The 15,045-nt window shown below is 44.6% G+C and overlaps 1 protein-coding gene across 1 annotated transcript; it reads left to right on the forward strand.

Annotated features, from left to right (window-relative positions):
* The first annotated feature begins 8,855 nt into the window (after positions 1-8,855).
* Positions 8,856-12,860, forward strand: TP53RK (TP53 regulating kinase). Its single transcript, XM_049869081.1, has 2 exons — positions 8,856-9,150; positions 11,440-12,860. The coding sequence occupies exons 1-2, from the start codon at positions 8,868-8,870 to the stop codon at positions 11,916-11,918; spliced, it is 762 nt and encodes a 253-aa protein (XP_049725038.1). The 5' UTR covers positions 8,856-8,867; the 3' UTR covers positions 11,919-12,860.
* Positions 12,861-15,045: the final 2,185 nt, after the last annotated feature.

The raw sequence follows: 15,045 nt of genomic DNA on the forward strand, positions 1-15,045 counted from the left end.
GACGGATTCCTCCATCCATCCATTCAATACTTACTCCGGGCCAGGCACTGAGCTAGGGTTTGGGGACCAGCTGGAGAACAAGATCGACGGGTTTTCTATTCTTGTGGAGTTTACTTTCTAGTAGGGAAAGTCAAGACGGAAAAATAAGTAACTAAACAAAGAAGCCAGCGATAAAGCGTAGGCAGAGAATTAGACTAGGCGATGGGTTGAGCAGGCACTGTAGCTTGTGGTCTGGGAAGGCCCCTCTGAGAAGCTGAGACTCCAGAAACAAGAAAGTGGCAGCCAAGTCTGGGAGCAGAGCATTCCGGGGGAGGGAACAGCAAAGGCGGATGCCCTGAAGTGAGAACAAACTTTGTTATTGCTGAGTACCGGAAAGTTGATTTCAACTCAGAGCAACCCTATCTAACAGAGTAGAACTGATCTATAGTTATAGTGTTTTCTAGGCTGTAATCTCTATCAGAGCAGACTGGCAGATCTTCTCTCTGGTGGAGCCGCTGGATGGGTTTGAACTACCAACCAGTCTTTGGGTTAGCAGCCCAGCTCTTAACCCTTGCTCCACCAGAGCTCCTTTGGAACCAACTTGGGGGGCATGAAGAAACTGAAGCCAGAGTGTCTGGAGCAAGGGGTCAGTAGGGAGAATAAAGGGAGATGAGCCCCAGGGAGAAGCTGGCAGAGCTCTTTATTAAAAATAGCAATAGATGGCACATCAAAGAATACCACAAACTTGGAGCAAGACTCAAGGAAATAAAAACCTAGTTCCATTTTTGGTATCTTTCTAAACAAACTTTGATTTCTTCATTTTCCTTCTTATTTTTAAGCTTTATTGAAGTATAACTGACATACAATAAGCTGCATGTATTTAAAGTATACAATTTCACAAATTTTGACATGTGTGTACACCCACGAAACCATCATCACCGTGAAAAGAAGGCACATATCCATTATCCTCAATGTGTTATATACCTTAATTATTTATTTGTTTATTGCATCTTCCTTGTTAAAACAAAGCTCCATGATTGAGGGGAAAAATTTTTTTAATCTCTTTCATTCACTTTGGTATGCCCAGTTTTATGGTTCAGGATAAACACCTAGAACTAGTAGGTGCTCAATAATAATTGTTGAAAACTTTTAATTCCTCTTATTCACATAAGCTTATCAGATTTCCTGGATTTTGTTCCCCAAGGTCTAACCCTAAGGAGAACCTAGATCGGGGGCTGCAGATTCATATGCTTAGAGTGACCACACAGGTATTATCAATGAAAGAATTGGGCTGGGTATAGGCAACATGGAGTGGTGAGGACGGTAGCAAACTGAAGGCTGTATGTTTTGAGCAAGAACTGGCAAACTACAGGCTGCTATGGTTTTGTAAATAAAGTTTTATTGGAATGTAGCCATGCCCATCATTTACATACTCTTCTTGTGCTCTCCCTAGCTTCTTTTGGAGACTCAATTCCCCGCTCACTAACCAGTCTTTTACCTCCCAGATCATCTCATTTTCTTATTCAAAGCCTCTAGGATCTCCACTCCACCCAAAGTAACCTTTGCTTTCCTAATGCTGTTAAAGTACCGTGATAAACAAAGAGCCATCTGCTCCACTCCTCCACCCTTTGGCAATATGATAGAGACAATGTTTGAAATTAAAGTTGTATTTCTTTATCGTGAGCACACTCTTAGGCAATGTTACCTCTCCTCTCCAGGTTGTTACAATGATGTGTGAAAACACTTAAGCTTCTGGCTTTTATGATGCTGATAGGTAGTAGAGGAGAGAGACATCTATCAAATAGTCACACAAAGAAACAAACCAAAAGGGAAATCAGCAACACTGCTAAAGAGGAGAGGTTCATAGGGACACGGGGGTTTATAAAAGTTGGATTTTCCCTCTGAAAACTCAGGGAGGACTTCCCTGAGGAAGTGACACTTGAGCTAAGGATGGAAGAATACATAGATGTTAATTGGGCAACAGAGGGAGAAAAGAGCATTCCTGGCTCAAGAAGTAGTAGGTGCAAAGGCCCTGTGGCAAGAGGAAGCAAGGCAAGAATGAGAGACAGAGCAGGCAAGAATGAAGAACAGAAAGCAAGGGGGTGCTTGCTGGGAGATGAGGCTGGAAGAGGGCCCAGTGGTCCCGTGCTGAGCTTCCTGGGCTGAATTAAGGATTGGGTCTTTTCCTTAAGCACAACAGGGAGCCATTGAAGGGTTTTAAACTGCGTTTCCTCCCATAGAAGTCAAAGCAAGTCTGACCATGGCAAACCTTGGACTTGTAAATATGTTTGCACAGTGGATTTTCCAAAGCAGGAGATCAGACAGATTTGGTAACTGTAGAAATGCCTATGGGACACTAACAATTATGATAATGAAGCCACAAACCTGGGAAACTGGGCATTATAAATAGAATTTATTGTGGGCCTACTTTGAGTAGACTGGGCTGATAAAAGGTGCCAGAAACCACAGTATGCCAACACAAAGGGTGTGATGTTTGAAAAGGTGGCCTGTGTGTGTGTGAATGAAACTCAGGGACTGCAGAAATGAGAGCCTTTGAGTCGTAGCAACCCTTGGACCAAGAGGCCTTTCTTAGGTATTTCAAACAGGACCCAGTGGTGTTTATCCTGAACCATAAAACTGGGGATACCAAAGTGAATGAAAGAGATTAAAATTTTTTTCCTCATGAAGACTATCAACTAGCCACCAGGCACCCTCACGAGCAACATCTTATTTAATCTTAAGCATCCAGCAAAGTAGAATGAATTATTCCCATTCTGAAGATGATACGGCTGAAATTCAGAGAAATGATGCTCACTGCTCAGTTACACCACATAACAGGCACTGTGGCTGCCTCCTGAGTACCCCAGCTCCCTTCCTCCTCACTTGTAGAGTATGTCTCCATCTATAAACTCATTACCATCGAGTTAATTCCGACTCAGAGCGACCCTATAAGACAGAGTAGAACTGCCCCATGTAGTTTCCAAGGAGCGCCTGGTGGATCCAAACTACTGACCTTTCGGTTAGCAGCTGTAGCTCTTAACCACTACGTCACCAGGGCTTCCTCTCCATCTATAGATGATGGAAATGCCAGATCCTCACTTTTCTCACTTCCTCTTAGGGCAAGTTTGATGGGGAAAGGAGGGACTTCTAGGAAAGGGTTTTCTCCCAAATGATGAGAGTTGTACCAGAGGTAGTACCTCAGTTCTTCAGCCAGATGCTTTTGTGTCTTCATATGTTGAATGGAACTTTGGCAGCCACTTTGTGACCAGAAGGTGACAAGTGTAAGGACCAAAACAACATACAAAGACTGGTATGGCATAAAGATGGAAAGGCTGTGGGGCTTTGAAACCAACTGAATGAAACCTGGAACTCTCTACCTCTGGAGAGTTTGTTCTGTAAAATAATAACTGAACATGTTTAAGCTCTTTTAGTGGCCAATCTGTTATTTGCAGCTTAAAACATTAAAACTGTGGCAGAGCCTATTAATGGTTTCCCAATAGTCTTCCCCTACTTCCTTTTTAGGAATAATCCTGCTAAAATATTAGTTAAGTCTATGGCTGCCCTGCTAGATAATGATTCCCAGATTCCTTTGCAGCTTTCTGGGTCATGTGACTAAGTTTTGACCAATAGGATGTGAGTGGAAGTGATGTTGTGTATCTTTGGGACAAATCCTTAGCTGCTTGTTCCCTGCTTCCTCTTCCTGCCTCCTGCTTCTTGCTGACTAGAGATGGTGAAAATGGAATAGCTACCTTGCCTCAAAGAACGAAGCTACAGGATGGGAATGACAGAATTGACCTGCAAGCCTTGATCCAACTGTTACATAAGCGAGAAATGAACATCTCTCATATTTAAGCCACCATTTTTAGGTTTGGAGTCCCTGGGTGGTGCAAACAAAGTGCGCGGCTACTAATGGAAAGGTTGGTGGTTCGAGTCCACCCAGAGGCACCTTGGAAGAAAGGCCTGGTGATCTACTTCTGAAAGGTCAGCCATTAACCGGTTGCCGTTGAGTTGATTGTGACTCATAGTGACTCCATAGGACACAGTAGAACTGCCCCATAGAGTTTCCTAGGTTTTAATCTTTATGGAAGCAGACTACCACAGCTCTCTGGCAGAGCAGCTTGTGGGTTCAAACCCCAGATCGTTCAGTTAGCAGCCAAGTACTTAACCACTGTGCCACCAGGGCTCCGTCAAAAGATCACAGCCATTGAAAACCCTGTGGAGCACGGTTGTACTCTGAAACCCAAGGCATCACCATGAGTCAGAATCGACTCCAGGGCCATTGGTTGATGATTATTTTTAGGTTACTTTGTTATAGTAGCTTATCCTGTACTCTAACTAACTAATATGGTAATCAAAACTCAAAGCTATTCAGTGGTGAATCAAGTCAGGGCTCTTGTTGCAAGCCACGGAAGCTGCCTTGCTCCTGTGTCTGAGCATTGGTTGGCAAGAAATGGGGAAAATGAGGGGCTTCTATAGTGGAAGGTGGTCCCTGTGTTCCCCCAGGACACCACACAATGCGGGAAGCCCTCTACCTCCTTACATAGAAACGGTTGTTGGATGTGGGGAATCTCTTATTTTAGGCACTCCATAAATGACAATAGTTTTCATTTATGAAGTGCTTATCATGTACCTGACATTGTTCATGTGTTTTATCTCTAGTTATTCATTCTTCACAAAAACCCTACCAGGTGGATATCATCCATAATCTTTATTTTATAGGTGAAGAAACTAAGGTACAACCCACTGCTGTCGAGTCAATTCCGACAGAGGTTAAATGACTTGCTCTTCCTCAAATTCACCAAGCACACTCCTGCCCTGGGGCCTTTGCACTCGCTATTCCCTCAGCCTGGAATGTTCTTTCTTAGGGAATCCAATCACATGGCTCTAACATCACCTTTTCATTGAAGCTGTAAAAATGGTGTGTGTGTGGCAGTTGACCTCCTCTCTCTTCACAATGTGGAGGAGAATCAAGATCAACAGCCCAAGGCTGATTCCTAGAAACAGGTCAGACATGCCTCCTCTTTCTGCAGTCTACCAATTCTGACAGCAACCGTCCCTCCCATGGCACTCTCTACTTCTCTGCTGGGTTTGATAATTCATTGCAATGGCCACACACAACTCAAAGACAATACTCACGATTATGGGGTTTATTAGGGAAGCAACAATTACATTTCAGGTTCAGGAACACTCAGGATACAGTTCTTCCATCAGGACAACCTCTTCCCAACTGTGCTCGCCCACACCTCTTTCTGGCCCTCAGCCTCTGCCCTGCTCAGGCAAGTGTTACAGTAAGTCCCCAAAGGCACCCCAGGCATTCAGCTTTCTCGCTCAGTGAGCCAGGAAGCCCACTGTGAGTTCTCCTGCTGGTCTCTCCTGCCACTGCTTCTCACCATCTTCAGGGGTACAGCTTACTCCCTCTTGGTCCAAAGGACGTGCTCTCCTGTCCTGGCTGTTCTTCCTTGATGGCAGGTAAAATCCTCTTTCCCACCTCCGGGTTGGCTCATTTCAAGCGCAGTGGGATGGCAAAACTGACCAATCCCTTTCATGGGCCAAAATCACCCTATTACATAGTCCCGCCCAATCACCTGGGTGGGAGTTACAAGACCATGGCTAGAAAGGCCACACAAGAGTGATCCATTGCACTGCAGAAGCCTTCTTGACCACATTATTTAAAATTGTGCCACTCCCCCCTCTGCTCCCCTGCACTCTATTACCCATCACTTGTCATCCAGAATAGGGAGCTTTTGAGTGAAGAGGCCACTATTAATAGTTATTCCAGAGCAACAGGCAAACCTGGGACTGTCCCAGGCAAACTGGGATGCATGTCATTCCATCCACCCCACTTCCCTGCTTTATTTTTCTGCATAGCTCCTGTTACCTCTTGTCAACTATACATTTTCCTTATTTGTTTATTGTCTGTTTCCACCTACTAGAATGTAAACTCCAATGAGGGCAGGGATTTTTCTCTGTTTTGTTCACTGCTATATCCCCAAGGTCTATCACATGGCCTGGAATATTGTAGTCACTCAATAGATATTTGTTGAATAAATGAATGAGTGGGCATCTGGTGCTGATGGGTAGGAAGTAAGGAAGAGGCTACAAGTCTTCCTTCAGGGCCAGCCATAGGCTCAGGGTCAGGTCTGAAAAGTAGACGCCCCATCCTTCCACCCTCCATTCCTTGGCTTTTCTACCAGAGCCCAGCTGCCCATTCCATAGCCAGAGGCAGAGAACTCCAAGATATACTCCTGGTGCTGTCACCCCAGTCTTGCAGCAGCCTCCCTTCCAGCACAAAGAGTCCTTTGGAACCAGGCCACTGCCCCAGCCTTTTCAGCTCTCAACGTGTCCCCAGCACCACTGTGCACCAGTCACATGGAACTGCTGGCCCTTCTCCAACCTAACCCTGGCCTGTGTCCATTCTCTCTGCTTGGAACCTGAACACCCGCCTACTCCTCCACCTGGTGAGGCTTTTGCAACCTGAGAAAATCAATGAGGGTAAAGGTACAGGGAAATGAGATACACACCGGACAGGAAAGTAAATAGGCAAAAAGCTTTGGGATGGCAGTTTGGCCCATGGGTCAAATTTTAAAATGTTCATCTCCTATGACCCAGCAATGTCACTTCTAGAAAGATGTCCTCAGAAACATTCATACGTGTGCAAAGATGCCTGGATAAGCCTACTCATTGCAGCATTATTTGTAAGAGAAAAAAAAAAAACCACACACCAACCCTAGGAACAACAATTTGGCAACAGGGAACTTGTTGCGTGGTCATTTAGAAGGATGTGGTGGTTTTATACGTAGTGATATGGACAATTGTCCAAAATAAATTGCCCAAGGGGAAAAAAGCAGATTGGAAAAGAACACACAGTATGCATTCTCGTTTATGTTGGGACTGTATGTCAAACATATCAAAGATCCTGGAGATGGCACAGGACTGGGCAACACTTAATTCTGCTATACATAACATTGGAGCCCTGGTGGTACAGTAGTTAAGAGTTCCACTGCTAACCAAAAAGGTCAGCAGTTCAAATCCACCAGCCACTCCTTGGAAATCCTATGGGGCAGTTCTACCCTGTCCTATAGGGTCTCTAGGAGAGAGAATCAACTCCATGCAACGAGTTTGGTTTGGTTTTTTGGTTATACATAACATTGCCATGAGTCAGAGCCAACTACACCAACCAACAACATATGTGTATGAGCGTAGACACTGTATTTAAAAAAAAAATCTGGAAATTAACTTTATACAGTTACTGGGGGAGAGGTAGACTGAGGAGGGGGATAGGCAGTCTTTTTGGTTTTTTTTTTGGTGTGTGCAAAATTCTGTATTGTAAGAATTTCTTACAGCCTATATTTATATTAGCTTTGCAATTAAAAAGCAAAAAACAGATACCAACACCAAAAGTTTATTTTCTCCAACACAGCTCAGGTTTTGTCTCCTCTGGAGAATTTTCCCTGATTCCATTTCTTCCACAACCTCGCCACTCCCATACCCTCATTAAGTGCACTCCCTGAGCCTCAATTTTCTTTTCTGTGAAATGAGTTTTAATCATTTAATCTTATTAACTCTAATAAACTCAATAAATGTTGCTATTACAGTCAATCCTCATTATTCCCAGATTCCGAGTATTTGTGAATTCGACCACTCACTATAATTTATTTGTAAGCACGAAGTCATACTCAGGTTGCTTTTGCAGTTATTTGTGGGCATGCGCAGAGCAGCGAAAAATTTGAATCGTCCAAAACGCACATTTCCAGCTGAGGCTGAACGAGGGGACACTCTGCCCTCGTTTCAGTTCTACTGTGAACAAGCGTCCTTTTTTTGGTCTAGTTAGTGGCACTTTTTTTACATTTGGTGCTTTTTTTTGGTGATTTCCCTGTTTAAAATGGCTCCGAGTCATAGTACAGAAGTGCGTCCTTAGCACAAGAAAGCTATGCTAGGCCTTAAGGAGAAAATATCCATATTTAGATGAACTTCATTCAGGCATGAGTTACAGTACTGTTGGCCGTGAGCTCAATGTTAATGAATCAGCAATATATATTAAACAAGGTGTCTATACACAGAAACACACATAAAACAAAGTTAGGCACTGTTTAAAGGGCGCTGGTGGCCAGTGGTTAAAGCACTTGGATGCAAACTGAAAGGTTGGTAGTTCAAACCCAGCAGCCGCCCTATGGGAGAAAAATGTGGCAGTTTGCTTCCCTAAAGAATTGCAGCCTTGGAAACCCTATGGGGACAGTTCTACCCTGTCCCATAGGTTCGATATGAGTCAGAACCGATGCAGCGGGTTTGGTTTTTCTTGATGCACTGGTTAGTTGATGACAATGTTGTGACCAGAGGCTCAAAGGAACCTAACCCTGTATTTTCCCTAAGAGCAATGGTTCAGTATCTGCTCGCCGCGCCATTATACAACGTAACTATGGCTTATCCTAGCACTTAAAATTCAGGAGCCCAAGGGGCGAAGAGTGTGGCTTCTCAGGACAAAGAGAGACTCCAGACAGAGCAAAGAGATTCCGAAAAGTTTATACTGCAGAAGTACCTAAGTTTTCAGAAAAGAAAGCCGAAGAACTGGGAAGCGGTGCCATCAAAGCCGCCATGAGAGTCACCCAGGGTTTCAGAAAAGAGGCGAGAAGAGCTCTTTACCGAGAGTTACCGAGGGTTTACGGAGATAGTCGAAGAGTTGGGAGGAAGAGCCACGCAGGTGTCCCCGAGGGGTACGGAAGGCTTCCGGAAAAACCCAAAGCTTGGGAAACGGAACTAGTTCCACAGGCGGAAGTGTCCGAGGTGGAGCCGGTTGAGTGGCCGAGGAGGGCCGAGGGTTTCCGGATCTAGCCGAAGGAGCGCCGACAGTTTCCGGACAGAGCCGAGAGACTCCGAGCGGAGGCGCGAAGATGGCGGCGCCCATTGCTCTGTCGGCTGACAAGAGCGAGGAGCTGGCTCCCGAGGCTGAGGCACTGGCCGTGGCCCGGGAGCGGACCAATCGCTTCTTGAGCGGCCTAGAGCTGGTGAAGCAGGGCGCCGAGGCGCGCGTGTTCCGAGGCTATTTTCAGGGCCGCGCGGCCGTGGTGAAGCACCGCTTCCCCAAGGGTTACCGGCACCCGACGCTGGAGGCGCGACTCAGCCGGCGGCGGACGGTGCAGGAGGCCAGGGCGCTGCTCCGCTGTCGCCGCGCAGGTGAGGCAGGCCCGGCTCCGGGGTGTGGGGGTACCCTGAGACTCCGAGCCCCGGAAGACGGCGGTTTGCCTCAGTTTCTCAACTTTTATCTTCTGCCTTCATTAATTTTAAGAAGCCGCGTGGCCTAGCTGCAGCCAACATTTGCTCTGGATCCGTTCTTGGTTCACCTCCCAGCCCTGCCACTGTTGCTCAACGTTGACCATGTTATTAAAGCTCCCTGAACCTCGTTTTCCCCATTTGTACCTCTCTTGAGCTCAAATTTCGATTATTCACGTCTTTATTAGTTTTTTTTTTAAGTAGTATTTTATTGTGTTTTTGGTGAAGGTGTACACAGTAGTTGATGTTCCCATTCAACAAATTATCAGTGACATTGGTTACATGAACATTTTCATTATTTCTGTTCTGGTTCTGTTTCCGTTAGTCTATTTTGCCGGACCTCTTACATTTTCATCTTTGTTTCAAAGTAATTGTTGACCCATTGGTCTTGTATAAATGATCTTTTAAAGGAGCACAGTACTCACGGGTGATATTGTTTTGTAAGTCAGTCTGTTATCTGGGTAAAAGATGACCTCAGGGGCTAGTTTTAGTTCAAGGTTTAAAGAATATCTCAGGGCAATAGTCTTGGTTAGTCCTCCAGTTTCAACTGGCACAGTAAGTGTGTTTTTTTTTTTTTAATTTTTGGAATTTGAGATTCTTTTCCACATTTTTCTCCCACTCTATCAGGTCCATCTATTGTGGCTCTGATCACAAAGGTCTGTAGTAGTAGTGCCGGGCACCATCTAGTTCTTCTGGTCTCAGAGTAGATGAGGCTGTGGTTTGTGTAGACTATTAGTCCTGTAGACTACATTCTTCTCTGAATCTTTGGTTTTCTTCTTTCTCTTTTGCGCCAGGTGAATAGAGGCCAATAGTTGTATCTTAGATGGCTTGCACGCTTTTAATACCCTGACACTACTCACCAAACTAGGATGTAGGACATAAACGTTATGAACCATATTATGCCACTTGACCGAGATGTCCCACGAGACTATGGTTTACTTGGTTAGTTTTAAGAAACAGAGTCTCTGCTTTCAAATACCAGTTCTGCTGCTTCGTATATAGCCAGCTCTTGAGCAAGTTATTTAACCTCTGAACCTCAGTTTCCCCACGCGTGAAGTGGAAGTGATGGTAAGGTCCCCACCTCATAGGCATGTTGTAACAACTAGATGAGGTATGTTTACCATCATGTATTATGTTTGAATGCATGCCTGGCACAAAGTGCTCGATAAATGTTAGATTGCATGAAATCGTTTTTTTTTTTTTTTTTTTTTCATTAAAACACCATTGTGCTTGTGCCGACAACCATAAGCCTTGTCTTTAGCTGAGAAACTGAGGCTCAGTGAGGGGAAATAACTTGCCCACAGTCACACAGCCAGGCTTCCAGGCCATATCTTTCTGACTTGGAAAGACTGATTTTTCACTTCTTGCTCTTCTTTCTTTCATTTTAGGCACCTGCTGTGCATCAGGACGTTGTTAGGTGCTGGGAGATCTGGGGGGAATTCAGTGGTGAACAAGCAGACACAGCTCTGTCTTCCCTGGATGTAAGGAAGTTATTTATGCGTTCGTATTTCTATTTTCACCCTCTCTAGGATGTAAGTTCCATTAAGCAGAAATTGTGGCTGCCTTGTTTACTGCTGGATCGGCCCCACTAATAATGTCCCCAGTATCTACAACAGTATCCTGAGCATGGTTGACGTTCAATAAAGATTCATTGAATGCACTCATTGGAGGTATTGTTCTCATGTTATAGAAGCATGAACTGAGGCTTGGGGAAGTTAATGTAACTTTAAGTTTACATAATAATAAGAAAGGGAGCTGGGATTTGAACCCTGTTTGTTCCGATTGCAGAGATCAATCTCTAAGCCACCGTACTGCTTGGCCTCCTGTTTATGTCCTCTTCAGGTAGAAACTGCTCTGCCTAGGCTGTGCTTCCCCTTCTGGCTCTTTGTTTTGTTTTTTTAGGGAGCAAGTATGGCAAATAAAGCCCAAGCATAAATGGTGGTGTGGGAAAGGAGGAGGAAACTTTGGTACTTCTAAACTAGGCTGTGAGGTGCTCTTAGACACAGTCCTGCTAGGAATGAGCTGGGGAAACTTCCGGATGAGTTAAGCTGTACCGGGTCATACCATTTCCAAATCTTTTTCCTGACATAAGCAGATATAGACTGTAAAAAACTGGCTCAATCTTTGAAAAATAAGCTTACCGTTAAAAAAAAAGAAGAATCCAACCAATAATGGCCTATTTCTTGATTGCAGGGATATCTGCCCCAGTTGTCTTTTTTGTGGACTATGCTTCCAACTGTTTATACATGGAAGAAATTGAAGGCTCGATGACTGTTCGAGATTATATTCAGTCCACCATGGAGACTGAAAAAGCTCCTCAATGTCTCTCCCGCTTGGCCAAGACCGTAGGGCAGGCTTTAGCTCGACTGCACGATGAAGACCTCATTCACGGCGATCTCACCACATCCAACATGCTCCTGAAACCCCCCCTGGAACAGCTGAACATCGTGCTCATAGACTTTGGGCTGAGTTTCATTTCAGCACTTCCAGAAGATAAGGGAGTAGATCTCTACGTCCTTGAGAAAGCTTTCCTCAGTACTCATCCCAACACTGAGACTGTGTTTGAAGCTTTTCTGAAGAGCTATTCCTCCTCCTCCAAAAAGGCCAGGCCAGTGCTAAAAAAATTAGATGAAGTACGCTTGAGAGGGAGAAAGAGGTCCATGGTTGGATAAAAGAATACATGTGGCAACCACACAGTTAGGATTTTATTTCAAAATAAATTTGAAAGAATGCTACAAATATGAGTGAAGACCTAAATAAAGGTGTTGAGATATTTTTAAGTGGTGTCTGTGATCATGCTTGTTAAGCATCTTTATCTGCAGTTGACTGTTATGAAGAACCACCTATGTATAGGACTTCTAGGCAGAACTGAGTATTTAAAATAAATCAAGGACAGAGTTTCTCCCAAATTGTGACATGCTTACCGCAGCTACATGGGCGTGACGTTAAAAAGCGCTGGTTCACATAACGAGGCATTTTTCTGTTCAGTCCCTTTTCAGCCCCCTAATCCAGTACAGGGTCAGTGGAAAAGAGGAAGACCCTCAACGAGGTGGATTGACACAGTGGCTGCAACAATGAGCTCAAGCATAACAATTGTAAGGATGGCTCAGGACCGGGCAGTGTTTGGTTCTGTTGTGCATAGGGTCACTGTGAGTCGGAACCGACTCGACGGCACTTAACAGCAACAACAATCCAGCATTTGTAGGAGCCCTGGTGGCACAGTGGTTAAGTATAGAAGAAAAGGGCTGTCAACGGAAAGGTCAGTGGTTCAAACCCACCAGCGGCTCCGCAGGAGAAAAAACCTGGTGATGTGCTTCCATAAAGATTACAGCTGAGAAAACCTTATGGGGCAGCTCTCTATCCTATAGGGTTGCTATGAGTCGGAACCGACTTGACAGCAACAAGTTTATTTTTGTTTGTTTTAGTATTTTTTTTTTATTCCGTGCATGATGTATTTGTCATGAAACCAGTTTAGTGAGCTTTGACTTACATTTTTGAAATGAAATGGAATCATAGTTTAGAAAATATCAGACTGCATTCCATGTATTGTTTTTTGTATCAAATGTGTGGGGCTTTGATGTAAAATAGATTCCTTAAGAGTTACAGTAAAAAAAAAAAAATTCTGTTTAACTCCCATTTCTCTTTAAAGAAAAAAGGCTCATAATTTTTGGACAACTGAAATTTATGTAATTTTATATAATATCAGGGAGCCCAGAAACCCTGGTGGCGTAGTGGTTAAGTGCTACGACTGCTAACCAAAGGGTCGGCAGTTAGAATCCGACAGGTGCTCCTTGGAAACTTGGGGGCCAGTTCTACTCTGTCCTACAGGGTCGCTATGAGTCGGAATCAACTTGACGGCTCTGTGTTTGGTTTTTGATTTTAGGGAGCCCTGGTGGCTCAGTGGTTGAGCACTCAGCTGCCAACCAGAGGTCGGCAGTTCGAACCCACAAGCAGCTCCATGGCAGAAAGTTGTGGCAGTCTGCTTCCGTAAAGATTTACAGCCTTAGAAACCCTGTGGGGCAGTTCTCTGTCCTACAGGTTGCTGTGAGTCGGAATAGTCTAGCGGCAGTGGGTTTTATATAACGTTGTTTTTATTCTATATTTTTTGTGGTTACCTTCTAATTAAGACAAAAAAAAAAAAAATAACCCCGTTGCTGTTGAGTTAAACGACATAAAGTTTCCTTAAGTTTGCATACGTTAAAAAAAAAAATGATTTCTATCACAGGCATAAGTACAGTGAAAAGGCTTGTGAATGACTCAAGTTTGGTAAAGCCTGCTTTAAGGGAACGTGTGGGAAAACTTGAGTTAGGATGCAAAGTGCCACTAACTAGCTCTTAATCTTGCCCAATCTCGGTTTCTTCCCCCACAGAAGGGTGGGTGCATGGGGGTGGCGTGTAATAATAAAATATCTTTCCTCCTTGTAAACTCCAATCACCAAATATATTTTGAGTACCTTTTATGTACCTGGCACAGCATTGGGTCCTGGGTGTGATGGTGGGCAAGGCAGGCACGGCGCGTGGTCTCATGGAGCTCACATTCTAGTGAGTGCCTTCTGTGTGGCAGATGCCCAGGAATGAATGAAAGCTTGCCTTACTGGGTAGCTGTGGCTTAGAGGAGAACTAGTACTGTTTACCACGTGCCAGTTATTGTGCCTGGGGTTTCCATATTCGGTCTAATTTAGATATTGTCCCATTTTATAGTTGAAGAAATGGGCTCAGAAAGGAGGGAACTTGACAAGATGTCAGCAAGAGATACTTTTGCCTGGCCCCAAAGCTCATGTTCTTTCCATTGACCGCTTAGGAAATGAGATGCTGAATTTGACATCTCTTTATATTATTATAACATGTATTGGCATTATATGACATTATTTTCAAAGAACTGCATTTTTTCCAATTAATATTCTCAGCATGACTGAGTTGGTTTGTTCCTCAGTTTCCTCATGTGCACTGTAAGGCCAATACCTACCTTGTAGGGTGAATGACTGACTTCAGGCATGCAGGCATTAATTCAACAAGTACCTATGCTCCCTATGTGCCAGGCACTGGTGACAGGGGGACACAAAGGCTGTCCATGCTCTGAAGCTTGCTTTCTGAGGAAAAAATAAGTACCTAATTCAATGGCAGTGCTATAAGGGGTGATGTGACCCTGAATGACCATGAAGAGGGGCAGGGAGTAAGTGATTAGAGGTCTCATAAGGTGACATTTGCTCTAAGATGTGAAGGAAAAGCAGAAATGTCAGGAGGTGGGGAGAGTGTATTCCAGGAAGGAGGGTCATCACTTAACAGAGCTTGTGAAGGAGGCACATCACTGAGGGACAGCATGGCCAGTGTCGCTGGCATGTAGCCAGCAACGAGGAGGAACAGAGAGATTGGAGAGCGAGATAGGCAAGGGCCAGATCATGGAGGGCCTTGTGAAGAGGTTGGGTTTCATTCTTAATGGGATACAAAGGGTTTTCAATGTGGTGACATCTGGTCCACGTTTTGAAGGATTACACTGGTTGCTGGTAGAGAAAAGACAGCAAGGGCAAGAGTGGAAGCAAGAAACCAGTGAGGAGGCTACCCCAACTGGCCGACGGAGTGCTGATGGCAGCCTGGGGTGGAGGTGGTGGAGAGCATGCTGCAGACCCTTGGTATAGGGCCTGGCACCCAGTGGTGTGTGGAACATGGTAGCTGGCAGCAGTAGTAGCACTAGGAAGCAATGAAGATCTCCCTTGCTAGCATTAAGAGGGAGAGAGATAGGAAGGTGAGGGAAAGAGATAGGAAAGTACCTGAGAAACTTCATCCGTGTTCCCAGGAAGAG

This window comes from Elephas maximus, chromosome 25 (genome assembly GCF_024166365.1).
Source record: "Elephas maximus indicus isolate mEleMax1 chromosome 25, mEleMax1 primary haplotype, whole genome shotgun sequence".
NCBI classification, from domain to species: domain Eukaryota; kingdom Metazoa; phylum Chordata; class Mammalia; order Proboscidea; family Elephantidae; genus Elephas; species Elephas maximus.

Bases quoted from the DNA above. Each gene is read 5' to 3' on its own strand.
- TP53RK (XM_049869081.1), top strand. From the start codon at position 8,868: ATGGCGGCGCCCATTGCTCTGTCGGCTGACAAGAGCGAGGAGCTGGCT. The intron at 9,151-11,439 runs GTGAGGCAGGCC...TCTTGATTGCAG, and splicing joins GCTCCGCTGTCGCCGCGCAG to GGATATCTGCCCCAGTTGTC.